Source organism: Sylvia atricapilla, chromosome 29, assembly GCF_009819655.1.
Source record: "Sylvia atricapilla isolate bSylAtr1 chromosome 29, bSylAtr1.pri, whole genome shotgun sequence".
In the NCBI taxonomy this organism is placed as follows: Eukaryota; Metazoa; Chordata; class Aves; order Passeriformes; family Sylviidae; genus Sylvia; species Sylvia atricapilla.
The window spans coordinates 780,025-801,527 of NC_089168.1; the positions used below are offsets into that span (position 1 = coordinate 780,025).

Here is a 21,503-nt window from a genome sequence, read left to right on the forward strand (position 1 = left end):
TCCCTGAGGGGGCTGGCATGGCCACAAATGAGGAGCCACCACGGTCACACGTGGGTCACACGGGGTGCTGAGGGCACGGCGGAGTGAGGGACACAGGGTGGCACATGGCGGGGTCAATGACACGAGGTAGCGGCATCGCGGAGGGTAGGGTCACACAGTGACACGGGGACGAGGAGATGGGTGACAAGGAGTGACCAGCGGGGTGTCACAGGGTAGCGAAGGTCGGGGTCCGGCCTCCGTGCACGGCCGGGAGGGCACTGGGGGACATGGGGGGACACGGGGGACACTGGGGGACACTGGGGGACACTGGGGGACACTGGGGGACACTGTGCTCCAGCTCGTGCCCGGCTCCCAGCACGGACCGGCGGGGGCGGGGCCCGGGGGCGGGGCAGCAGCACAGTGGGTGGGGCCGGGTGATGGGTGGGACTTGAATAGTAATGAATGGGCGGGGTGTGAGAGGGGCGGTGAGTTCGTTCGTATGTAAATAAGGGGGCGTGGTTAATCAAACAGGTGACCAAAGGTCGGGTTGGACAGGTGGGCGGGGGTTGAGATGCAAATACAGTAGGTTCGCGGAGTGGGCGGGGCTTATCGGGTGTGCCGCTGAGTGGGCGTGGCCAGAGGGACTGGGTGGGGCCAACAGCGCCCGGCTGCAGCCGCTGGGCAGCGACGTCCGATGTGCGGAGATGTGGAGGGGACCCGAGGGAGGGCTCGGGGGGTTTGTGCGGGGACAAGGAACGGGTCAGGGACACAGCGGGACAAAATCGGCCATCCCGTCCTGTACCTGTCCCCAGCCCTGAGCAACCCCCGCCCTCGTCGTTCCCAGCCCCGTGCTCCCATCACCACCTCACCACCCGGACGGTCCCAGAGGTGTCCCCAGCCCCGCTGTCCCTCCACTGCCACCAGCTCAGACAGAGGTCCCACAGCTGCAGGGTCCGTCCTTGTCCCCAGCTCAGACAGTGTCCCCCTGTCCCTGGCTCTCCCCCCACCGTGGGCTCCCACCACCCACAGACCCCCCAGGGTGACAGTGGGACCGGCCCCCCAGCTCTGTGTCCTGTTGGGACCCCCGGGCCCCCCCCCCCAAGCCCTCAGCCCCGCTCTGCCCCCCGCGCCCCCGGATCAAGGCCATCATATCCCCGCAAAGCTCATTAATAGCCGCTAATTAGGGCCACGAGGGTCCGCCTGGGGGCGAGGGAGAGACGGGGGAGTTTCAGGACATTTGGAGTCCCCACGGCAGGAATGAGGGGCGGCTGCCCTGCCCCCAGCCCCGCCTTCCACCGTGTGCACCCCGCTGTGGGGACCCCCACATACGAAGCCTCCGTCACCCCCGGTTCGGAGGGCACCATCCCCCCCTCCACTGTTCCCGACCCCCAAAACTGCCCCTCTGTGGCCACTGGTCGCCCCAGGAATTGGGGCAATCACTTGGGGGGTTCCAGGGAACCGGGGGGGACGTACCCGTGTACGAGGTGGTGTCACAAGGTCACGGCCACGGGGGGAACGCGCCGTGCTCAGTCCTGGTTGGAGAGTGGCATGGGGACAACATGGGCGTGGGCAGGACTGTCACCACGGGAGGACACCCTGAGGGGGAGCAGGGCCACAAATGGGGCGCCAGCACGGTCACATGGGGAGTGGGGTCACCTCAGACACAGAGGTGGGGACACGGGACAGGAAGGGATAGGAAGGGGCGATCCCCACAGAGAGGCTTTGCCTTGTCCCACACCTTGGGGACTTTCTGAGCCCCGTCACCCACAGCCCCCCTCGGGACCCTTCCCATCCTCCCGCAGCTCCGCGTCCTGCTTCAACACCTCCGATCCCTCCCCGGTGTCCCCCGGAGCCCTGAGGCCCGTCCCGCGGTGCCCAGCCCCGGCCCCCCGGATCAGGGCCATCCAATCCCCGCAAAGCTCATTAACAGCCGCTAATTGAGGCCACGCGGGTCCGCCGGGGAAGGGGGGTTGGGGTGGGGACACGGGAAGGGCTCAGGGCGTTTGGGGTCCCAGGGCAGGAATGGGGCGATGGGGGCTCCCCTCCCCCGGGTGCACCCCACTCTAGGAAACCCCCAAATATGGGACCGCCGTCATCGCGGGGGGGCCCAGGACGGGGAGGGGCAGGGTTTGGGGGCTCTGGGTGGCGTTGGGCTCCGCGGTGGTCCAGGTGGCGTTGGGGGCCGCGGGGGGGCTCAGGGGGGGCCGGTAGCGGGGTCTGTAGCCGTAGGGGCGCAGGCGCTGGCTCAGGTACTCCAGCGTGTACATATCTCCCCCGCCACGTAGTGGAAGGACACGGCCAGGTCTGAGCAGCACTGGGGACCCTGGGGGGACAGAGAGGAGGGTTGGGGGGTGGCACTGGGCACCCAGTGCCCCCCACCCCATTGGTGGCACAGGGCAGGATGGGGGCGGGGAGCTGGGGGCTGTCCCTGATCACCACAGGGCTCTCTGAGCAGGGGTGGGCATCACCAGCCCAGAGACCGCAGGCACATGGAGGGGACCGTGGTGACAGCAGGGACACCATGGCTGGATTTTGGGCGGGGGGGGGAACATCTTGGGGGCCATGGCCATGGGAGTGGGTGACTGAGGCCACTGTGGTCACACCTGGGGGACCTGTGACCACGTGTGAGGGAGGACACGGTGGTGACATGTGGGGGACACGCTGGCCACACACAGAGGGTGCGAAGCGACACGGTGTAGGAAGATCCTGGCCGTGGTGGGGGATCTCAGGGGATTTGGGGGTGATGCCATGGCAGTGTTGGCAGGACATGACAGCCAGACATGGGGGTGACACGTGGCTGCACCTCGAGGGTGTCACGGCCATGCACGGTGGGGACACCACAGCCACACAAGTGGTCCATGGTCACTTGTTACAGCCACAGATGGTGGGGAGAGATGACCCGAGGAGAGCTGTGGCCGTTCACAGGGTGACAGTGGCCATGTATGTGCACTGAGGATACACATGGGGGGGCTCTGGCCATGCGTGGGGGGGCACAGCCACTTGTGAGGGGCCACAGCCACCTCACCAGCTGCCCCCACCCGGGCTGGACAGTGACAGGGTGACCCTCGGCTGGTGGCCCCGGCTGTGACCCACCTCCACGAGGGGTACCAGCAGTAACGCTGGTACCAGAAGCCCCGGGCGAAGCGGTGGGTGAGGTGAATCTCGGGCGGGAAGGGGTGGAACGTCTCCCGGCCCACGTGTCCCGTGAATCCCCCACGGCCACCCCAGCCGCTCCAGGCACTGTCCCAGCGCCACGTCCTCCTCGGGGCCGGTGTGGCCGCAGGTGCCGCGGGTGAAAGCGGCGGCCACTCGGGCCAGGGCCCCCCGGCTGAGCACGTAGCCCGCCCCCCCGCTCATGTAGCCCTGGCGAGTGAAGGGTCGGAAGCGTTTCCCGAAGTAGAGGGTCTGTGGGGCGGGTGGGTGGCCAGCAGCCAGCGCAGGTTGTCCAGCACCACAAAAGTGTCGTCGTCGGCCTTGAGGAACCAGTCGGCGTGGGCGCGGTGGTGCCGGTGCACGTAGCGGAGAGCCCGCATGGTTTTCCGATAGAGCTGCCCCCGGCCTCGGCCACCCCCAGCCCCACGGCCGGGAAGTGTGGGGCGGGTTCGGAGCTCACGAACAGGCCACGTTGCAGTGTCGCGCCCAAGTGTCCCGCACGTGCCGAGCCTTGGTGTCCAGGTTCTGCGGCGCCGTCATCACCCAGCACAGCACCCGGACCCTCCGGAACAGCCCCCGCGCCACCCCCGCGTCTTCGCCTGGCGGACAAGGGGCTGCACTGACCACGGAGCAGAGCCCCCACGTCCCCACGCTGCCACCATCAGGCTGTGGTCTCACCGTCCCCCAACAACTGGAGCAGAGGGAGTGAGGACCCTCCACATTCTCCTGCCAGCCCCATCCCAGCAGTGTCCTCATGTCCCCACCCGGTGCCACCCACCAGGGCAGCAGCACCCACCTGCAGCGTCCGCTGGGGCCACGCCGTAGAGCGCGGGGGATGAGGAGGACCGGGGGGGTCACCGCCCATGGGTCCCGGCTGGGGACAGGCACAGGCTGGGGCAGCAGGAGGCCGTGGAGGAGGAGGAAAGTGGTGAGGAAGCCCACCAGGACGCCTCCATGGAAGGGCAGCCACGTCCTCTGCAGGCTCAGGAGCAGCATGGGGACACCTGCCTTGTGTATGTGGGGGTCAATGGGGACTCCCCTCTGTCACCCCTCAGCCTCTGCAGCTCGATCTGCCACCGCCACCAGCTGGGGTAGCCCTGGGGAAGGTGGGGGACAGGACCCACGGAAAGGGGGTGACACGGAGAGGGGTGACACCCACGGGACAGTAATGGCACCCCACGCCGGGCGCCCCAGACCCAGGGGGTGTCCGGGGGCTCAGGGCGGTAACACAGAGAGGAGTGACTTTCCCCCCCTGACCCCTGGATTATCCTCAGCCCTTGCGGTGGGCGAGGACAAGGCGGGGAGGGAGTTGTGGGGTGCGGGCTGCAGCCTCACCTGGTGCCGAGAGTCGGGGGTCCCGACTCACTCCGGGGGTCCCACGCCTCCCTCGGTCCCTGGTTGGTTTGGGGGCCCCGCCGGCTCCCGTGGGTACCAGCGGGTCCCGGTGCCTCCGCGGCTTCCCGTGGGTCCTGTCGGTGGGGGACACCGGTGGCGCCGCTGTCCCCGAGGGTTGTGGCGGTCCCGGGGGTCCCGGTCCGCTCGGGGGTCCCGGGGGCTCCGCCTTCCCCGCCCCTCGCGCTCCCATTGGCCGAGGCCGGGCGAGCCCCTGGCCCCGCCCTGATTCTGATTGGCTGCCGCGCCCCGACCCCGCCCCTCCCCGCAGTGTGAGGAGGGGGCGAGCCCCAGGAGCCCGGGACACGGGGGACACACACAGCCCGGGGTGACCTCGGTTTATTGATAAAAAGGGGGCGGCGGGGCAAAGAGGCCGAACGACTTTGTTACATCTCATTATGAGAGAGCGAACCCCCGGCACGGGGCGAGCGCGAACGGCTCCAGTGGCAACAGGACCCCCCCCCACCCAATCACAGCCCCCGCAACCCTCCCACCCCCCAAAATCACGGCCATTCCTTCCCCTGCCCCCCCCAGTTCATCCGTGTCACAAATGTGCCCAGGTCAGGGAGGGACCCGGGGGGACACAGGGACCTCCCCCAGCAGGGCAGGGACCCTGGGGAGGGACACAGGGACCACCCCCAGCAGGGCAGGGGACCCCCGGATGGGGACACAGGGACCACCCCCAGCAGGGCAGGGGACCCCGGGGGGCACAGGACCACCCCTCAAAGAGGGCAGGGCCCCTCATGGGTGGGGGACACCAGTGTCCTGGGAGTGTCCTCACCCAGTCCCACAGCAGGAAGGGAGCCACAATTCTGAGAGGACGTTCAAGATTTAAGGGATGAGAATTTTGGGGATCAGAAGTCCTTGGTCCTCAGAGTCAGCGGGCGGGGGGGGCTCATCGCGGCCCCCCCCACACGAAGCGATAATTGTCCTCCAGTGCCTGCTGCCGCCGCCGCTCCTTCTGCGCCTCCTCTGTGCCCTGCACCTGGGGGGGACAAATCAGTGTCCCCCTTCAACCCTCGGTGTCCCCTCACCTCAGGTCCCCCGCATTCCCCAGCCCTGCCACGCCTCAGTTCCAGCCCGTGTCTCAGTTTCCCCACACGAACGATCCCACTCCCCCGCCCCTCGGTGCCTCCCCCGCGGCCCCCGCACCAGGATGCTGAGGAAAATCTCCTTAGGCTCCGGGAATCTTCCTCTGACAGCCACTGCGCCGCCTCCTCCTCCTCGCTCCCCGACGACAGCCGTCACGATCTTGATCTCGATTTTCCCTGGGGAGGGGAGCCCGGGGGTTGATTGGGGAAGGGGCGTTCTCCCCTTGCTGCCTCCCCCGGCCGGAGCCCTCCTACCTTCAGCCCGCAGCCCTTCCTTGGCCAGCAGCTCCCGCACCTCGTTCTCCACCTGCGGCAGCTGCGAGGGGCTCTGGTTCTCCCGGGGCGGCTCCTGATCTCCCTGGGGGGCTCCTGCTCCCCCTGCAGAGGCTCCTGCTTCCCCTGGGAAGGTTCCCGGCCCTGGGGCGTGTCGCGGTTCCCGACCCTGCTCATCCGTACCCGCACCCGCCCATCGCTGGGGCTGCCCTTCCTGGCGGGCTTCCCCTTCCTCTTCCTCCTCCTCCTCCTCCTCGCCCTTGTCCTCTCTGTGCCCCGCGGGGCCGGGGCGGGGCTCGGCGGGGTCGCGGCGGGGCTCAGCCCTGTCCAGCCGGTCCATCAGCGGGTCAGGGTGGACGCCAGGGTCCGAGTTGCACGGGTCCGGTCAAACTCCCCCTTCAGGCCCCTCGGTCTCCAGCTCATCCTCCACCTGCAGGAGGGGTTAAAGGCAGCTTCCTCAGCGTGGCCAGCAGGCAGAGAGCAGCTGGAGGCTCCCCGGCCCAGAAAGGTTTGTCCCCAGCCTGTCCCCATCTCTGCTGAGCATTCCTGGCTTGGCCACAGCGTCACCAGCTCAGCCAGGGTGTCCAACCCTCCCGTGGCTCCCCAGCCCAGCCAGGAGAGTTCCAGTGCAGTCAGGGGGTTCCCCAGCATGGTCAGGGGGCTGACAGTATGGTCGGGGTACCCACAGCAGGGTGGATAAGGTGTCCCCACAGCAACCAGGGGATCCCCAGTGCTGCTGGGAGACAGCCAAACCCAACTGGAGCCCCCAGTGCAACCTGGCTGAGGGTCCCCCACTGCAGCCTGGGCAGCCCCAGCTTGGCCAGAGGGTCCCATCCCCACCAGAGGCCCCCAAGGGTGGCTAACAGAGTCCTAGCCAGAGGGGTCCCAGTGCCCCTGTGGGGATCCCAGCCCAGCCAAGGTCCCACCTCGCTGATGATGCTGTCAAACTCTTGCTCCATCTGGCTCTTCACTTCCTCCTTCAGCCTCGCCACCCTGCTCCCGTGGCAGCAGCTCCAGCCCTGCCAGCAGTGGCCTGCCTCCTCCTCCTCCTCTCATCCTCCTCCTCCTCCTCCTCTTCTTCTCCCACGGTGGGGGGCCTCAGAGCCAGGCAGTGCCTCAGGGTTAGGGGGCTCCACGGGGCCAGGTGGGGCTGGGGAGCTTTTGCTGCTGCCTCCTCCTCCTCCTCCCTGGCCTTCTCCTTGGCCTGAGGCAGAGGGAAGGGGCTCAGGAGGAAACTGAGGCACGGAGAGGCCCGAGGGCAAAGGGGAGGTCCCCACCTTCCTGGTGGTCTCCTTCAGCTCCTCGATGAACTGCAGCAGATCACTGGGGCTCGGATCACCTTGAAGTGGATTTTCTTCCGTGGATCTACAAGGGAACTCAGAATGGGGGACTGGGAGTGGCAGGGGGGCACAGGGGGGACATGGGGGACACAGGGTGGGCATGGAGGTGACATGGGTGTACACCCCAGGACTCACCAGCTGCCCGACCACCAGCTGCCCTCGGGGTTGGTTCCTGCAGGGAGGAGACAGGGGATGGAGCCGGACTCTAAACCCCCCCCCACGGTGACCCCAAGACCTCCAGAATGTCCCCAGGGTCACTGGGCCTCACCCTGGTGCTGTCCTGCTGGCCAGTGGCTGTGACTGTCGTCTCCTGGTCCCCAGCTGCCACATCCTTGGCTGTGTCTGGCTGGTTCCCTGGCACAGGTGGGGACACAGCTGCCACAGCGGGGACACACCTGGCACTGGGAGCTTCAAGCCCGCAGCCAGGCCAGGGGTCCCAGAAGGAGAGGGGACACTGGCTGTGCTGTCACTGTGAGGTGGGGACAGGGGCCATACCATCCTGGGTGCCCTCAGGGCTCTGTGAGGGGCCCTCGCTGTCCCTGTCACTCCACAGCCGCGTGTCCAGCGTCCGCAGCTCCTCCGAGATCTCTCCACCTTCCTCTTGGTGTCAGCTGGGGGACACAGGGGACAGGGACAGTGACAACACAGCTGTGGGGGAACAGGCCCAGCTCCACACTGCAGGGGACCACGCGAGTCCTGTGTCAGAGGGGACAAGGCCAACCCCTGGCACAAAGGGAGCAGTGCCAGCCCCAGGACAGAGGGGGACAGGACCAGGAAGTGACAGTGCCAGCCCCAGGCATGGAGGGGACAAGGGCAGGCTGCAGACAACAGTGCCACAGTGCTAGTCCCAGGATGGAGAGTAGCAGCCTCGGGGCGGAGGTGTCAAGGCCAGCTGGGGGACAAGGGGACAGAGCCAGGTAGGGGAAGACAGTGCCAGCCTTGAGATAAGAGGGGACAGTGGCAGCCTGAGAAAGCGGGGATGGGGCCATGACGAAGAGGACAGTGCCAGCCCCAGGCTGAAGGGGACAGTGCCAGCCCCTCCCCAGGGCTCAGTGCCAGCCTCGGGACGGCCGGGACGCAGCACCAACCCCAGCCCGCGGCCCCCACGCCCAGGCCAGGGCTCCCCAGTACTCACAGACTTGGGCGCGGACATACTGGACGTACTGGGCGGGCGAGAGGGCGGGCTGGCAGCGGATGGGCTGCGGGGCCAGCCCCGGGGCGGGCCGCAGGAACGGGTGGTGGCAGATGCGCGTCGTGTGCACCGTCAGCACGTAGGAACACGACTGCGGCTCGTCCACGCGGGCGATGTAGTCGCCGGCGCCCTCCTCGCACAGGAACTGCGGGCACGGCCCCGGGGTGACACCGGCTCTCCCCGCAGGTGCCTGCAGGTGTCACCCGCGCCCGCCGTGTCCCCGCCGCTTACCCGGACTTCGGCCTCGGGGCGCGGCCGGTGAGGTCGCAGCGGGAGCCATTCACGTAGCTCTGGCTGTGGTACCGCCTCAGCTGGTGCTGCTTGGAGGCCTGCAGGGGACAGGGAGGGCCGCGGGATGGGAACGGGCACAGCCCCGTCCCTGCCACCCGCCCGCTGTCCCCAAGGTGAGGCCGGGACACGGACCTTGGCTGTTTCGTCGTCCCAGTCAAAGGCGGACTGATAATAGCCGAGGACAAGGATGTCACCCTTGATCTCAGACTCTGTGGGGACGGGGACACAGAGGGCAGATTATGGGGGGGACGGGGGTCAATAGTGCCGCTCTGTCCCTGCCCCTGTCCCCACTGTCACCTTCCAGGTGGTACTGCTGGATGTGCCTCCCGTAGCAGAACTCGTACGTCCACCAGTCCTTGGTCTGGGAAGAGCAGAGCCCCGGGTGAGGCTGGGGCTGGGGACACCCCCTGCCACCCCCCGGCACCCGCCGAGCCCACCTTGAGCAGACAGGGCGCTGTCCCCATGGGCCGCAGCAGCTCGGCCACGCCGGAGCCATTGTAGAGGCGGGGGTCCGCGGGGGGCCGGGGGGCGGCCCCACGGCCGCGGGGGGCAGGCGGCATTCATAGCGCTGCTTGAACCTCGAGGCCACTGTCACCACGTCCTCAGCATGGTGCGGGGGGCACGGGACTGTCAGAGCCCAGCGCAGCCCCCCCGGGACCGCACAGTCCCCCCCGAGACCCTCCAGTCTCCCCCGGTGACCCCAGTGGCCCCACCTCAGGACACCTCAGACCCCCCAGGACCCCGAAGTCTGTCCCCCTGACAGAGACACCCTCAGAACCCTCCAGCACCACCAGCAGCTCCCCGGGACCCCGCAGCCCCCTCAGAGACCCTCCAGTCTCCCCCGGTGACCCCACAGCCGCCCCTGTCCCTACAGCCCCGGGTGGGACGGGACAGACCCCACAGCCCATCCCCCGCGGGGCCGGGGCCAGCGGCAGCCCTGCCCCGGCACAGCCTCCACCCACGTCCCCGTCACAGCCCAGGGCACAGTCCAGGGCACACGGGCCCGGGGCGGGGGGACACGCCTGTCACTGCCCCCAGCAGCTGCAGGGGGCTCTGGACCACCCCAAAACCCCTCGGGAGTGGCTCGGCAGCTCCTGTCCCACGGCTCGAGGAGCTGCAGCGGAAGCCCAGGGACAAAAAGGCGGCAGCAGCCGCCCGCGGCGTCCCTCCCCGGCCAATAACGGGAAATCGAAACGCGAAGTGAGAGGACGGTCCCCTCCCCCGCCGCTGCCAGACCCATATCCGGGGAGAGGCGCGCAGCATCTGACAGCAGCAAAAGCGCGGCCCCACGGGCTCCAGGGGGGCGTGCGGGGGTCACTGTCACCCCAGGACCCCCGGGCGGCTGTCCCCGCGGAGCTGCTCAGCAGGAGAGGTACGGACCGCCCAGTTCTCTCCCCAGCCCCGATCCGGTGACTCCCGGCCAGAGTCCCCAGCCCCGAGCCGGGGGCACCCAGAACCCGCCCGGGCCGGTGTCCCCGGCCGCGGGTCAGTCCCTGACCCTGACTCGGTGCCTCCGCCGCCGCTCCCGCCCCCCTGGGGACCCCGGGCCGTGTTCCGCTCCCCAGCAGCCCCCAGCCGCTGCCCCCGGCCCCGGAACGAGCCCCAGCAGGGAGCAGAGGCCGGTGTCCCGGGCCCATTACAGCCCCTGACCGGAGCCCCGCCCCCGAACGTCCTCGGACAGGTGCTCCCGGTCCCGTAGCACGCCCCCAGGCGGCATTCCCGGCCCGCAGCCGGTGCCCCCCTCCTCGGCAGCCCCATGGCCGGTGCGCCAGTCCCGTAGAGCCCCCTGGCCCCCCGCCAGCCCCCGCCCTGCCGTTGGCCCCGGTGCCGCGGCGCACCTGCCCGGCCAGCACGGGTTCGGCCAGGATCTCGAGGCCGTACTTGAGCTCGCTGAGCTCCTGCAGGTTGAGCACGGCTCGGGCTCCGCGGAGGGGCCACCCCGGGCCAAGCAGCGCCAGCAGCGCGCCAGCACCGCCACCGGCCCCGGGCCCCGCCGCGCCGCCATCTTCCCCCGCCGCCGCCGCTTCCGCTTCCGCCCGCACCTCTCCGTGCCCGCCCCGGCCCCGTTACTCCAAATTGCGATTGGTCTGTACGCCTGCCTGTCAACGGCGAGCGCGACTCTGATTGGTCGGTGGTCGGCGATGACGCCTCCGGTTGTGAGGCCGCGGGGGCGAGGTGGTTGCGAGGCTCGGGGCAGCGGCGATTGGCCGGAGGCCGCGCGGGCGGCAGCCAATGGCGAGGCGGGGCGCGGCCGACCGCGATGACCGTAGCGCCTGGAGGTTCCCATTGGTCGAGCGGGATGCAGGCGATACCCGCGCGCTGATTGGTGGAGGGCACAGAGCATCCCGGGGGGAGTCACGTGATTACCGGAGCCGGGAGGGTGAGCCGGCCCCGCTCCTGGGGGAGGCCCCGGCCCACGGTGAGGGGCGTGCGTGGGACCCCGAGAGAGGGGCCGCCTCCAGCATCCTCTCTGCCCCCATCCCCCACCGCGCCTGGTGCCCCTCTGCTGCCCAGTCTCCTCCTGATCCCTCCCAACCCCCCCCAGCGCTCCCCAGGACCCCTCAGTCCCCTCACGGACCCTCAGCATCTCTTCAACCGCCTGGCAACACCCAGCCCCCCGAACGTCCCCAGCTCCCCCAGCTCCGAGCCCCCGCCCCCTCCCGGCCAGGCCGAGCTCAGCCCGAGCCCCTCCCGCCCCCCGCTCAATGGGGCCGTTGTGCTCCCAGGCGTGGGCACAAAGCGCGGCCTGTGGCAGCCGCGCCGAGGGGGCTGACTCTGTTCCCCCCGTCAGTGGCCCGAGCCCGGTAGCCCCGAGGCCGCGGGTGCAGCCGCCCGCCCCTCCCCGCGTTTTGCATCCCCCCCCCCCCCCGCCCCCTTCGCCTTTTCCCCCCGCAGCCTCGCCCCGCCCCTCCCGGGGCTGCGGCGGTGCCGTTCCACACCGGGGCCACCGGGGGCGCCCTCCCCACTCGCTCCGGTGCCGGTGCCGCTTGCGGCCGCGGAGCGCCGGGACCCGCCAGCCGAGCCAGGTAGGGCCGGGGCCGCTCTGTCGCGGCTTGTCGCGACGAGGAATGACACCTGCCACTGCCCGGCGGCTGCGACATCGCCGCCTCTCTCCCCAGACATCCCCGACGCCCCGCACCCCGCGGCACCCCCCGGGCCGCCGGGCCCCCCCCGAAAGCCTCCGGCACCCCCAGCATCCCCCGCATCCCCCATCCCCTCTGCCCCCCCCCGCCGCCCGGGACACTCCCAGCCCCCCTTCCTGCGCACCCCCCGGGCCTCCCGCCCTTCCCAGCTCCCCGACCCTCCCCACAACATCTCCCAGGCCCCTCCCTGCCCCCCCTCGTGCCCCCAAGCGCCCCCACCTCTCCCGACGTGACGTCTCCCCCGTGCCCTGCCTTTGCCTGAGCCCCTCATCCTCGGGGAGAGCCCCCGGGAGGTCTGGGGCGTCCCCCGGCTGCAGCCACATCCCCGGGGATCCCGGGGGTGCGGGTGCCTCCCGCCCCTGACACTGTCCCCGTGTCCCCAGGCCAGTGCTGTGGGGGGGGGCAGAGCCATGAGTGTGGGCTGAGCCCCCCTCGCCGGGACCCGCGCCCACCCCGAGGTGAGGATACTGGGAGCACTGGGAGCACTGGGAGCACTGGGAGGCGGGATGGAGGGGGCGCCACTCGAGCACAGCAGAACGGGGGAACTGGGGCGGGGGCACTGGACAGGGCACTGGGCTGAACTGGGAAACTGGGAGATGGCAGTGCTGGGAAGGCAGCGCAGGGATTGAGGATGGTGCACTGCACTGGTGGCACTGGTGTGCACTGGGAGGTGCTGTGGGCACTGGTTCGCACTGGGGATACTGGGTGGCAGCAGGATACTGGGGCCTCTGGGTTACACTGGGGGCTCTGGGTTGCACTGGGGACACTGGGTTTAAACTGGGTTACACTGGGCGCTGCTGCCTTGGCCTTGGCCTCGCTGGGGAGGACTGGGGGCCACTGGGAGGTGGTGGGTGTCGCTGGGGACACCGAGGGGCCCGGGGGTGACGGTGTCCCCCATCCAGGCAGGATGCGGGGGGCGCAGCGGGCGCTGTGCCTGCTGCTGGTGGCCTCGGCCTCGCTGGCCGCGCTGTACCTGCACCTTTGGGCGCCCAAGGACCCCCCCATTGTGGACCTGCGTCGCCCCCCACCCGAGCGGCTGCCGCCCCCTCTGCCCCCCTCTGCCCGCGCCTACCCCCACGTGCCCTTCCGCCTCAAGGAGGAAGTGATGGATAAGGACGGGGCGTGGGGGCACCCTGGGGGGATGGTGGTGGGTGGGGGTACCGTGGGGGGCACCTGTGGGCGAGGGCACCCAGGGATGGGGGTAACTTCATGGGGGCACCCATGGGTTGGGGTCTGGGAATCCCGGGGTGGGGCCCGACAGGGTGGGGGGACCCTGGAATGCGGTTACTCAGGGCTGGGGGCACCCCGGGGTGGGGCTGTGGCTCCTGAGGCTTGGGCACCCAGCGGTTGGGGCACCCAAAAGTGGGGACACCCCAGGGTCGGGTGTTGGAGGCACCTGGGGAGGGGCGATGAGGTGGTGGCAGAGGGGTGACAAAGGTGATCCAGGGTGGGGTCAGGGCTGTGGGGTGTCTCGGAGGTGGCAGCAGGTGCCAGCGCGGTGCCACGCGGGGACAGGCAGTGACGGGAGGTGTCAGGGCGGTGCCGTGGCGGTGCCGCTGGCGGGTCGCCGTGTCGGTGGGGCACGTTATGGGGCTGCCGGTGTCGGTGACAGCGGCCCTGTCGCGACAGGCTGCTGCCCAGGAACGGGTGCTCGTGCGAGCTGGAGGCGGAGGCGGGGATGGCGCTGCCGCTACGGCGGCGGATCTTCGGGCCCGGCCCGGTGGGGTTCGACTTCGCCAGCGCCTTCGCCCCCGGGGAGCGGCCGCGGCAGCTGCGGCTGGCGGGAGCGCGAGTACCGCAATTACCGGAACCGGTGAGTGCAGGGCCGGGAGGGACCCCGGGGCCCACCGCGGGCACCTCGGGGCAGGAGGGGATCCCGGGCTCAGCACTGGGATGGGGTTGGGACCCCCGTGGACGGGTGCGGGGTGTGCGCCCGGCACCGCCCAGTCCCGGGGCAGGGTGGGACACCCCAGGGACCCTCGGTTGAACCCCCGGTGCCTCCCCCGCAGGGTGCAGACCCCCGCCGACCGGCTGCTCATCGTCCCGGCCAACTCCCCTCTGGAGTACCCGGCGCAGGGGTGGAGGTGCGGCCGCTGCAGACGGTGCTGGTGCCCGGTGAGGGGGCGCGGGGGGTGCGCGGGGCCGGGGGCACGGTCGGGACACGGGGGTGGGAGGGGAACGAGCGCTTTTGGGGGTACGGGGTGGGGGGGTAATGGGGAGGGCAGAGATCGGGGGAAACGTGGGGGTGTGGGGCAGCGGGGACAGGCTCGGGATCGAAGGGGGGCACCTGTGGGGGACACGGGGATGGGGGTCCACGGGCAGGGGGTATCCCCGGATGTCTCTGAGGGGGGGGGCAGGGGGTCCCTCCGGGGGTCTCTGGGCCTCACCCCCGTGTCGCGGCCCCCAGGGCTCAGCCTGCAGGCGCCGGCCAGGAACAGGTACCAGGTGAGGGCTGAGGCGGGGCACGGGGGAGGGGCCGGGGGAGGGGGGCGTGGCTTGACCGGAATGGGCGGGATGTGCTGGGCATGGGCGGGGTTTATCCGGTTTGTGGGCGGGGCGAGTGGGGGCGGGCGGGGCAGTGGAGTGGGCGGGGCTGGGCTGGGCGGGGCCGGGGTGGGGTCGGCGCGTTCCCTCCACCCCCGTGTGCAGCCCCCCCGGTTTGGGGGGCTCCCTGCCGTGCCCCCCCGGGCCCCCCGTGACGTGCCGCCCCCAGGTGAACCTGACGGCCTCGCTGGGAACGCTGGCGGTGGCGGCCGAGGTGGAGGGCGTGGCGCTGCGAGGGGAGGGGCAGCCGCACCTGTCCTTGGCCGCCGCCCACCTGGACCACCTGAACCGGCAGCTGCAGTTCGTCACCTACACCAACACGCAGTTCCACCCCGACACCGCCGACATCGGTGGGTACGGGGGAAGCGGCGCCGGCTGCCGGCAGCCGATCGGGAGAGGGGCGGCGGATTCCGGGACCCCCGGCACCCCCAGAGCCCCGGAACCCCCGGAGTCCCCGCGCTCCCGGGAGCCGCAGTGCCCTCGGACCGCGGCTGATCCATGGCAACTCCAGCACCCCTGGGACCCCCAGCGTCTCCCCGGCCCCCCAAACCCCTACCCCCCCCCCGACTGCCCTGGATCCCCAGTTCCCCTTGGGACCCCCAGCACCCCCGGATCCCCAGTGCCCACAGGGACACTCGTGGTATCCCCAATGCCCCCGTTCTTCCCGGTGTCCTCCAGTGACCCCTTGCCCCGGGAATTCCAGCCTTCCCCCGGCTCCCCGTTGCCCCTCCCCGTGCCCCCTGTGTCCCCCCGCGCCCCCCAGCCCCCCCTCGCCCTGCAGTGCAGTTCTCCACCGACGGCCACTCCGCCGCCTTCGCCATCCGCATCCGGCATCCGCCCACACCCCGCCTCTACGGCCCGGGAACCCCCGGCGACGGCGACGGGGACGGAGACGGTGACAGCAACAGCAGCGGGGACGGGGGTGAGCACCGTGCACTACACCCCGAATCCAGCCCTGCCCGTGCCCCCAGCATCGCGGTGCTCCCAGTGTCCCCCAGTGTTCCCAGTGTCCCCAGTGTTCCCAGTGTCCCCAGTGTTCCCGTCCCTGCTCCTTGGGACAGAGTCCCAGTGCTCCTCGTGTGGGTGTTCAGTGCTCCTGGTGCTCCCAGTGCTCCCAGTGCCCCCAGTCCCAGACTCCCAGTGCCCCCAGTGCCCCCAGTGCCAGACTCCAAGTGTCCCCAGTGTCCCCAGTGACCTCAGTGCCCCCAGTGCCAGAACCCCAGTACCCTCAGTGCCAGGCGCCCAGTGCCCCTGGCGCTCCTGTGCTAGACTCCCAGTGTCCCCAGTGTCCCCAGTGCCAGACTTCCAGTGCTCCCAGTGTCAGAGTCCCGCTGCTCCCAGTGCCCTCAGTGCCAGGCTCCCAGTGCTCCCAGTGCTGGACCCTGCTGGTTCTGCCAGTAGCAGGGACCCAGCCCCTCCAGTGGTCCCTGTGACAGTCCCAGTCCCTCCACTGTGGAAGCCCAATCCTCCCAGTGAGGGTGCTCAGTGCTCCCAGTGAGTGTCCCAGTGCTCCCAGTGCAGATGCCCAATCCCCCCAGTACTGGGGTGACTGCTGCTCCCAGTGCTCAGGTGACCAGGGTTCCCAGTGCTCAGGTGACCAGTACTGAAGTGTCCAGCACTCCTGGAGTGGGCTTCCAGCAGGGGTTCCCAGTACTCCCAGTATGGATGGGTGCCCAACCCTCCCAGGACTCCCAGTGCAGGTTCCCAGTGCCTCCACCCACCCCCCGCAGGGTACAACATCTCGGCGCTGGTGACAGTGGCCACCAAGACGTTCCTGCGCTATGACAAACTGCGGGGGCTCATCGCCAGCATCCGCCGCTTCTACCCCTCTGTCACCATCGTGGTGGCCGACGACAGCCAGCGCCCCGAGCCCCTGTCCGGGCCCCACCTGGAGCACTACCTCATGCCCTTCGGCAAGGTGAGGCTGCCACGGGATGGAGTCAGGGCTGTGGGTCCCCAGAGAGGGGACACGGGGAGCTGGCAGAGACATGGGGGACATGAGAGGGGCTGGCAGCAGCCCAAAAAGGGCGGGGACATGGAGGTCTGGCAGCATGGTGGGACACCAGAGACAGGGGACATTAGGGTTCTGATAAGGCTGGGGTTCCCTGGTGTGGGAGGGGGCTGGCAGGGTGGAGACCCCCAGGGATGGGGGCCATGGGCAGGGTGAGGGTCCCTGGGGATGGGGACAATGCGGAAGGGGGACATGAGAACTGTGTCAGAGCAATGGGACCCCAGAGAGAGGGGGCACGTGAGGATCTGACAAAGTGGCAGGAACTGGGGGCTCACGGGGGGTTGGCAGGGCTTGGGGTGTCTGGGGGATGGGGGACACAGGGGTTTCTGTCAGGGCTGTGGCATCCTGGAGAAGGGGGCCACGAGGCCTGGAAGACCAGTTGGATCCAGGGATGGGGAACATGGGGCCCTCATCAGGACCACGGGGCTCAGGGGAGGCGTCCGTGGGGACCTGCGGGGTGTGGGTGTGGTGTCCGAGTGTCCCCTGCCCCCTCAGGGCTGGTTCGCCGGGAGGAACCTGGCGGTGTCGCAGGTGACAACCAAGTACGTGCTGTGGGTGGACGATGACTTCATCTTCACGCCCCGCACGCGGCTGGAGAAGCTGGTGGATGTGCTGGAGAGAACCAGCCTGGACCTGGTGCGGGGCCCGGGGGGCTGCAGGGGGCACAGGGGATGGGGGGCACGGCCAGCAGGGCCCTGTGGTCAGGGGGGTGGTCCTGGTTGCCATATCCAGTGCCCAGTGCTGGACAGAACCAGCTCAGACCGGGACTGGGGGGGCCTTGGGGCACACAGGGGGCAGGGAATGGCCAGCGCATGGATGGTGGCCTCACTGCCATGCCTGGTCCCAGTGCTGGACAGAACCAGCCTGGCCCCGGCACAGAGCACGGGCAGGCAGAGGGTGGCCAGAGGGTCCCCATGGTCTGGGCATGGTGCTCCCGGTGCCTCGTGTCCCAGTGCCCGGGGCCTGGGGCTGTCCCGGTGTCCCCCACGGCCTGCAGTGTCCCCCGGTGGGCGGTGCCGGGTGTCCCAGGGGCCGCGGGTGGGTGACACCGGAATCCCCTGGCGACATCCTGGTCTCGGTGCAGCCCCCCTGCGGCAGCTCCTGTGCCCGGGTGGGTGATGCCGGGAGGCTCCTGAGAGTGCCGGTGCGGCGATGGTGTGGGGGTGTCGGGGGGCTCAGGAGGTGCCGGTCCCCAGGTGAGGGTTCAGGGGATGCCCAGGTGCTGGCACAGCCCCAGCTCAGTGACCCCGTCCCATCCCTTCCCACGCGTGGGCGCTGCCGGGGGGTCCCGGTGCCGTGTCCCCAGCGGCCCGCTGTGCCCCGCAGGTGGGCGGCGCCGTGCGGGAGATCACGGGCTACACCACCACGTACCGGCAGCGGCTGAGCGTCCGCGGGGGCGGCGCGGGGGGCGACTGCCTGCGGACCCGGCCCGGCTTCCACCACCGCCTCGCCGGCTTCCCCGCCTGCGTCGTCACCGACGGCGTGGTCAACTTCTTCCTGGCCCGCACCGACAAGGTGCGGCAGGTGGGCTTCGACCCCCGCCTGCGCCGCGTGGCCCATCTCGGTGAGGGGCAGGGGGCTCGGGGGGGGACGGAAAAGGTGGGAGGGTCCTGAGGGATCTGGGGAGGGGGCGGCGGGTGTCGAAGTGGGGCGCAGAGGAGGAGGGTCCTGCGGGTTCCCAGGGTTTTGAGGGATCTGAGGGGATCCCGGGTGTGAGGGGTGGATGAGAGTCCTGGTGGTCCCCAGGTCCCCCTGGGGGTCTTGAGGGGTCTGGGGGGCAGGATTTGGGGGCGTCCCGCGGGGAGGGAAAGAAGGACTGGAAGGATCTGTGGGAGTCCCAGGAGAGGGGACGCGGGGCCCTGTGGAGGGGGAATCCGGAGGTGTCCTTGGAGGGGATCTGGGGAGCCCCACGGGAGGATGGGGGGCTGGGGGCCATGCTCAGGGTTCCACGGAGGGGGAGAAGGGAGGTCTGGGGGTGCCTGGGGTGTTCTGGGGTCCCGAAAAAGGGGGAAGGAGGGCCCAAAGAGGGGTTTGTGGGGGGTTGGGAGGAGCTGCAGGGAGCCCCAGGAGGACACAGAGGAGGTGTGGGAGCACCTGGGGGTGTCGGCGGATCCCAGGAAGGGGAGGTGGGGGGTCCTGAGAGCAGAGCGGGGGGTCAGGGGGCCTCGGGAGACATCAAGGAGTCCTGGAGCATCCAGGGGTCCCAAAGGGGAGCAGGGGTGGCTAAGGGTGGGGGAGGGGCAGTGCAGGGGGCCCGGGGGGGGCTGGAGGGGCTGGGAGGTTCTTGGAGGACCTTGGGGTCCTGATGGGAGACCTGGGAATCATCAGGAGGCAAGTCCTGGAGTGGGGGCTGGAATGTCTCTGGTGGAGAACTTAGGGAGAGCCCTGGGGCAGCAGAGGGAGTAGAGGGGATGCTGGGGTCCCCCACGATGGGGTCAGGGGGTCAGAGATAACGGGGGATGCTGGGGTCCCCCCACAATTCAGGGGGTCAGAGATAAGGAGGATACCAGGGTCCCCACAATGGTTCCAGGGGTCAGAGATAAGGGGGGATGCCGGAGTTCCCCCACTGTGGGCCCACAGGATCAGAGTGAGGGTTAGAGACCCCAGGGCAGCTCTGAGCCCATTTTGGGGCACTCCTCTCCCTCCCAGAGTTCTTCATCGACGGGCTGGGGGTGCTGCACGTGGGCTCATGCGAGGACGTGGTGGTGGACCACGCATCCAAGCTGGCGCTGCCGTGGCGGCGCTCGGAGGGCGAGCGCCAGTACAACCGGTACCGGTACCCGTCGGCACGGGACGACAGCCTGCGCCTCAAGCAGCGCCTCTTCTTCTTCAAGAACCGCTTCAAGTGCATGGCTGGTGACTAGGTGGGGCCACCAGCCCCGGCCACCAGCCCCGGCCAGCCTGGGGAGCCACGGGGCTGCTGACAGCGGGGTGACACAGGGGTGACACCGGGGCACCCCACGGGCCGCCAGCGCTGGCCACCCCAGAGTGCTCACGGGGCCACTGACACAGAGGTGACACAGGGCCACCACCCCCAGGGTCACTGACACCTCGAGGACATTGTTCACAGGGCTGCTGACCCCAGGCCGGCAGCACGGGCCACCTCAAGGGTCACTGCTGCCAGCCACCCTGATGGTGTCCCCAGAGCCACCACAACCATGAGCTGCTCCATGGACCACCGGCCACATCTGGGGCATCTCCTTTGGGCCACCCCCAGGGCCACCATTATTGGCCACCTCAGGGCACCACCAGGGCTACCAACCCTGGGGCACCCCTGGGATGGCCACCCCTTGTGGGCCACCCCATTGGCCACCACTGCTGGCTGCCCCCAGGGTGCCCACAGGGCCATTGACACTGGCATGACACAGGGCCACCCCAGGGTGGCCAGCTCCTGGGCCACTGTCACTGTGGTCCCATTCGAGGGTCCTCACTACCGTGGCCACCCCTCCCACGGGCCAGCCCATGTGCCACCACCACCCCAGGGGTGCTCCCGGGGGTGGCCCGTGGGCCACCACCGCTGGCCACTGCAGGACACCCCCAGGACCACCCCTTGTGGCCACCCCCAGGGCCATCCAATGGGCCACCACTGAGGGCCATCCCCAGGGCCACTGCCGAGGGCCACTGCCATGGGCTACCACCCAGTGCCACCGCCCAGGGCCACCACGGCCCCGCGGGGTCCCTGGAGCCCCCCCACCCCCCCGCGGTGTTTTTAGCTCTTTTGTACTTTGGGGGTGGGGTGGTGGCCGGGTCCCCCCCGGGCATCGGGTCCCTGTCGTCTCCCGACTCAGTTTTCTATTGTACGGCCCCTCCCCCGCGCTGCCGCCAGGATTTTTGTGCCAAGTCTCGGCCCCTCCCCCCCAGGACCCCCGGAGCCCCCGGGGTGGGGGGGGAGGGGCTGGGGGAGGGGCTGCCCCCCCCCCACCCTTTTCTACCCAATGGATGGTGAGATTTTAACCAGCCCGAAATCGGCTTCTTTCTTCCAAAACTGAAGGGGAGGGAAGAAGAGGGGCCCAGGCCACACCCACTGGGAGGGGCTATGGGGTGAGGGTGGGACTATGGGGTGGGAGGGGCTTTGAGAGTGGGAGGGGCATAGGGCCTACCAAGGGACTGTGGGGCACGGTCAGTGGGTATGGACAGGGCGTGGTCGGTGGGTGTGGCCAGTGGGTGTGGTAAATTGGTGTGGCCAGTGGGAGTGGTCAATGGGTGTGACCAATGGGCGTGGTCAGTGGGTGTGGTTCCTCCTGGGCGTGGCCTTTGATGAAGGGGGGAGATTTTCCACAGGAATGCCCTTGGACCCTCCACCCTGCACCCTCCAGGGTCCATCCTGCCCCGGCAGGACACGGCAGGGACAGGGACAGGGACACACCAGGGACATGGGGACTGATGGGACATGGAACAGGACATGGGAAGGGACACGCCCGGGTCATGGACAGGACAAGGACAAGGCCAGACGAGGAGAATGGGACACCTTGGGGACAAGGAGATACCACTGACAGACATGGGCATGGTAGACAAAGTAGGGACAGACACTCCAGGGACATGGAGACAGACACGTGGTCGTCAGGGACACAGCAGGGACAAGAACACAGACATGCCAAGGACAGGGACATAGAGACGTGGTGGACAAGGACACAGCAGGGACAAGGACATGGACATGTCGGGGACAGGGACACAGCAGGGACAAGGACACAGCAGGGACAATGACACAGCAGTGACAAGGACACAGCAGGGACAAGGACACAGACATGCCAGAGACATACAGGATGTGGGCATGGACACACTGGGGACAATGGCATGGCGGGAACATGGGCGTGGACATGCAGGGGTTGGGACACACAGGGGACATGTGAAGGACAAGGACATGCCAGGGACAGGGACACAGATGCGTGATGGACAAGGACAGACAAGGACATGGGCCCACAAGGGACGTGAGGCTGGACACAAAGGGACAAGGACACACAGGGACAAGGCCATTGCAGGCTGGTGTTGGGGTCCCCCAGCTTCTTGGGAGGACAAGAGCCACATTGGGGGTACAAATGGCAGGTGGGTCCCATCCCAGGTCGCCAGAGGTCCCTGTCCCACTCCCTGGGTGGC

At 69.4% G+C, this 21,503-nt stretch overlaps 2 protein-coding genes and 1 pseudogene across 2 annotated transcripts; 1 reads left to right on the top strand and 2 right to left on the bottom strand.

The window, feature by feature from the left end:
• Positions 1-2,071: 2,071 nt before the first annotated feature.
• On the bottom strand, positions 2,072-5,037 carry LOC136372692 (glycoprotein-N-acetylgalactosamine 3-beta-galactosyltransferase 1-like; annotated as a pseudogene).
• Positions 5,038-5,334: 297 nt separating this feature from the next.
• On the bottom strand, positions 5,335-11,018 carry OS9 (OS9 endoplasmic reticulum lectin). The gene is given in 30 exon segments (XM_066337689.1): positions 5,335-5,433; positions 5,435-5,509; positions 5,677-5,702; positions 5,705-5,762; positions 5,764-5,792; positions 5,871-5,979; positions 5,982-6,107; positions 6,109-6,230; positions 6,233-6,293; positions 6,295-6,318; positions 6,815-6,880; positions 6,882-6,921; positions 6,923-6,981; positions 6,983-7,044; positions 7,047-7,092; positions 7,166-7,212; positions 7,215-7,253; positions 7,364-7,400; positions 7,497-7,603; positions 7,724-7,819; positions 7,822-7,839; positions 8,364-8,565; positions 8,652-8,668; positions 8,671-8,749; positions 8,844-8,920; positions 9,009-9,072; positions 9,149-9,225; positions 9,228-9,325; positions 10,551-10,675; positions 10,678-11,018. Coding segments are annotated over 30 exon segments (2,385 nt in total). The 5' UTR covers positions 10,999-11,018; the 3' UTR covers positions 5,335-5,355.
• A 1,227-nt stretch (positions 11,019-12,245) lies between these two features.
• B4GALNT1 (beta-1,4-N-acetyl-galactosaminyltransferase 1) lies at positions 12,246-20,363 on the top strand. Its single transcript, XM_066337433.1, is given in 13 exon segments — positions 12,246-12,312; positions 12,757-12,976; positions 13,484-13,634; positions 13,636-13,667; positions 13,864-13,931; positions 13,934-13,969; positions 14,262-14,299; positions 14,568-14,748; positions 15,180-15,320; positions 16,129-16,316; positions 16,905-17,045; positions 17,736-17,973; positions 19,059-20,363. Coding segments are annotated over 12 exon segments (1,644 nt in total). The 5' UTR covers positions 12,246-12,312; positions 12,757-12,761; the 3' UTR covers positions 19,274-20,363.
• Positions 20,364-21,503: the final 1,140 nt, after the last annotated feature.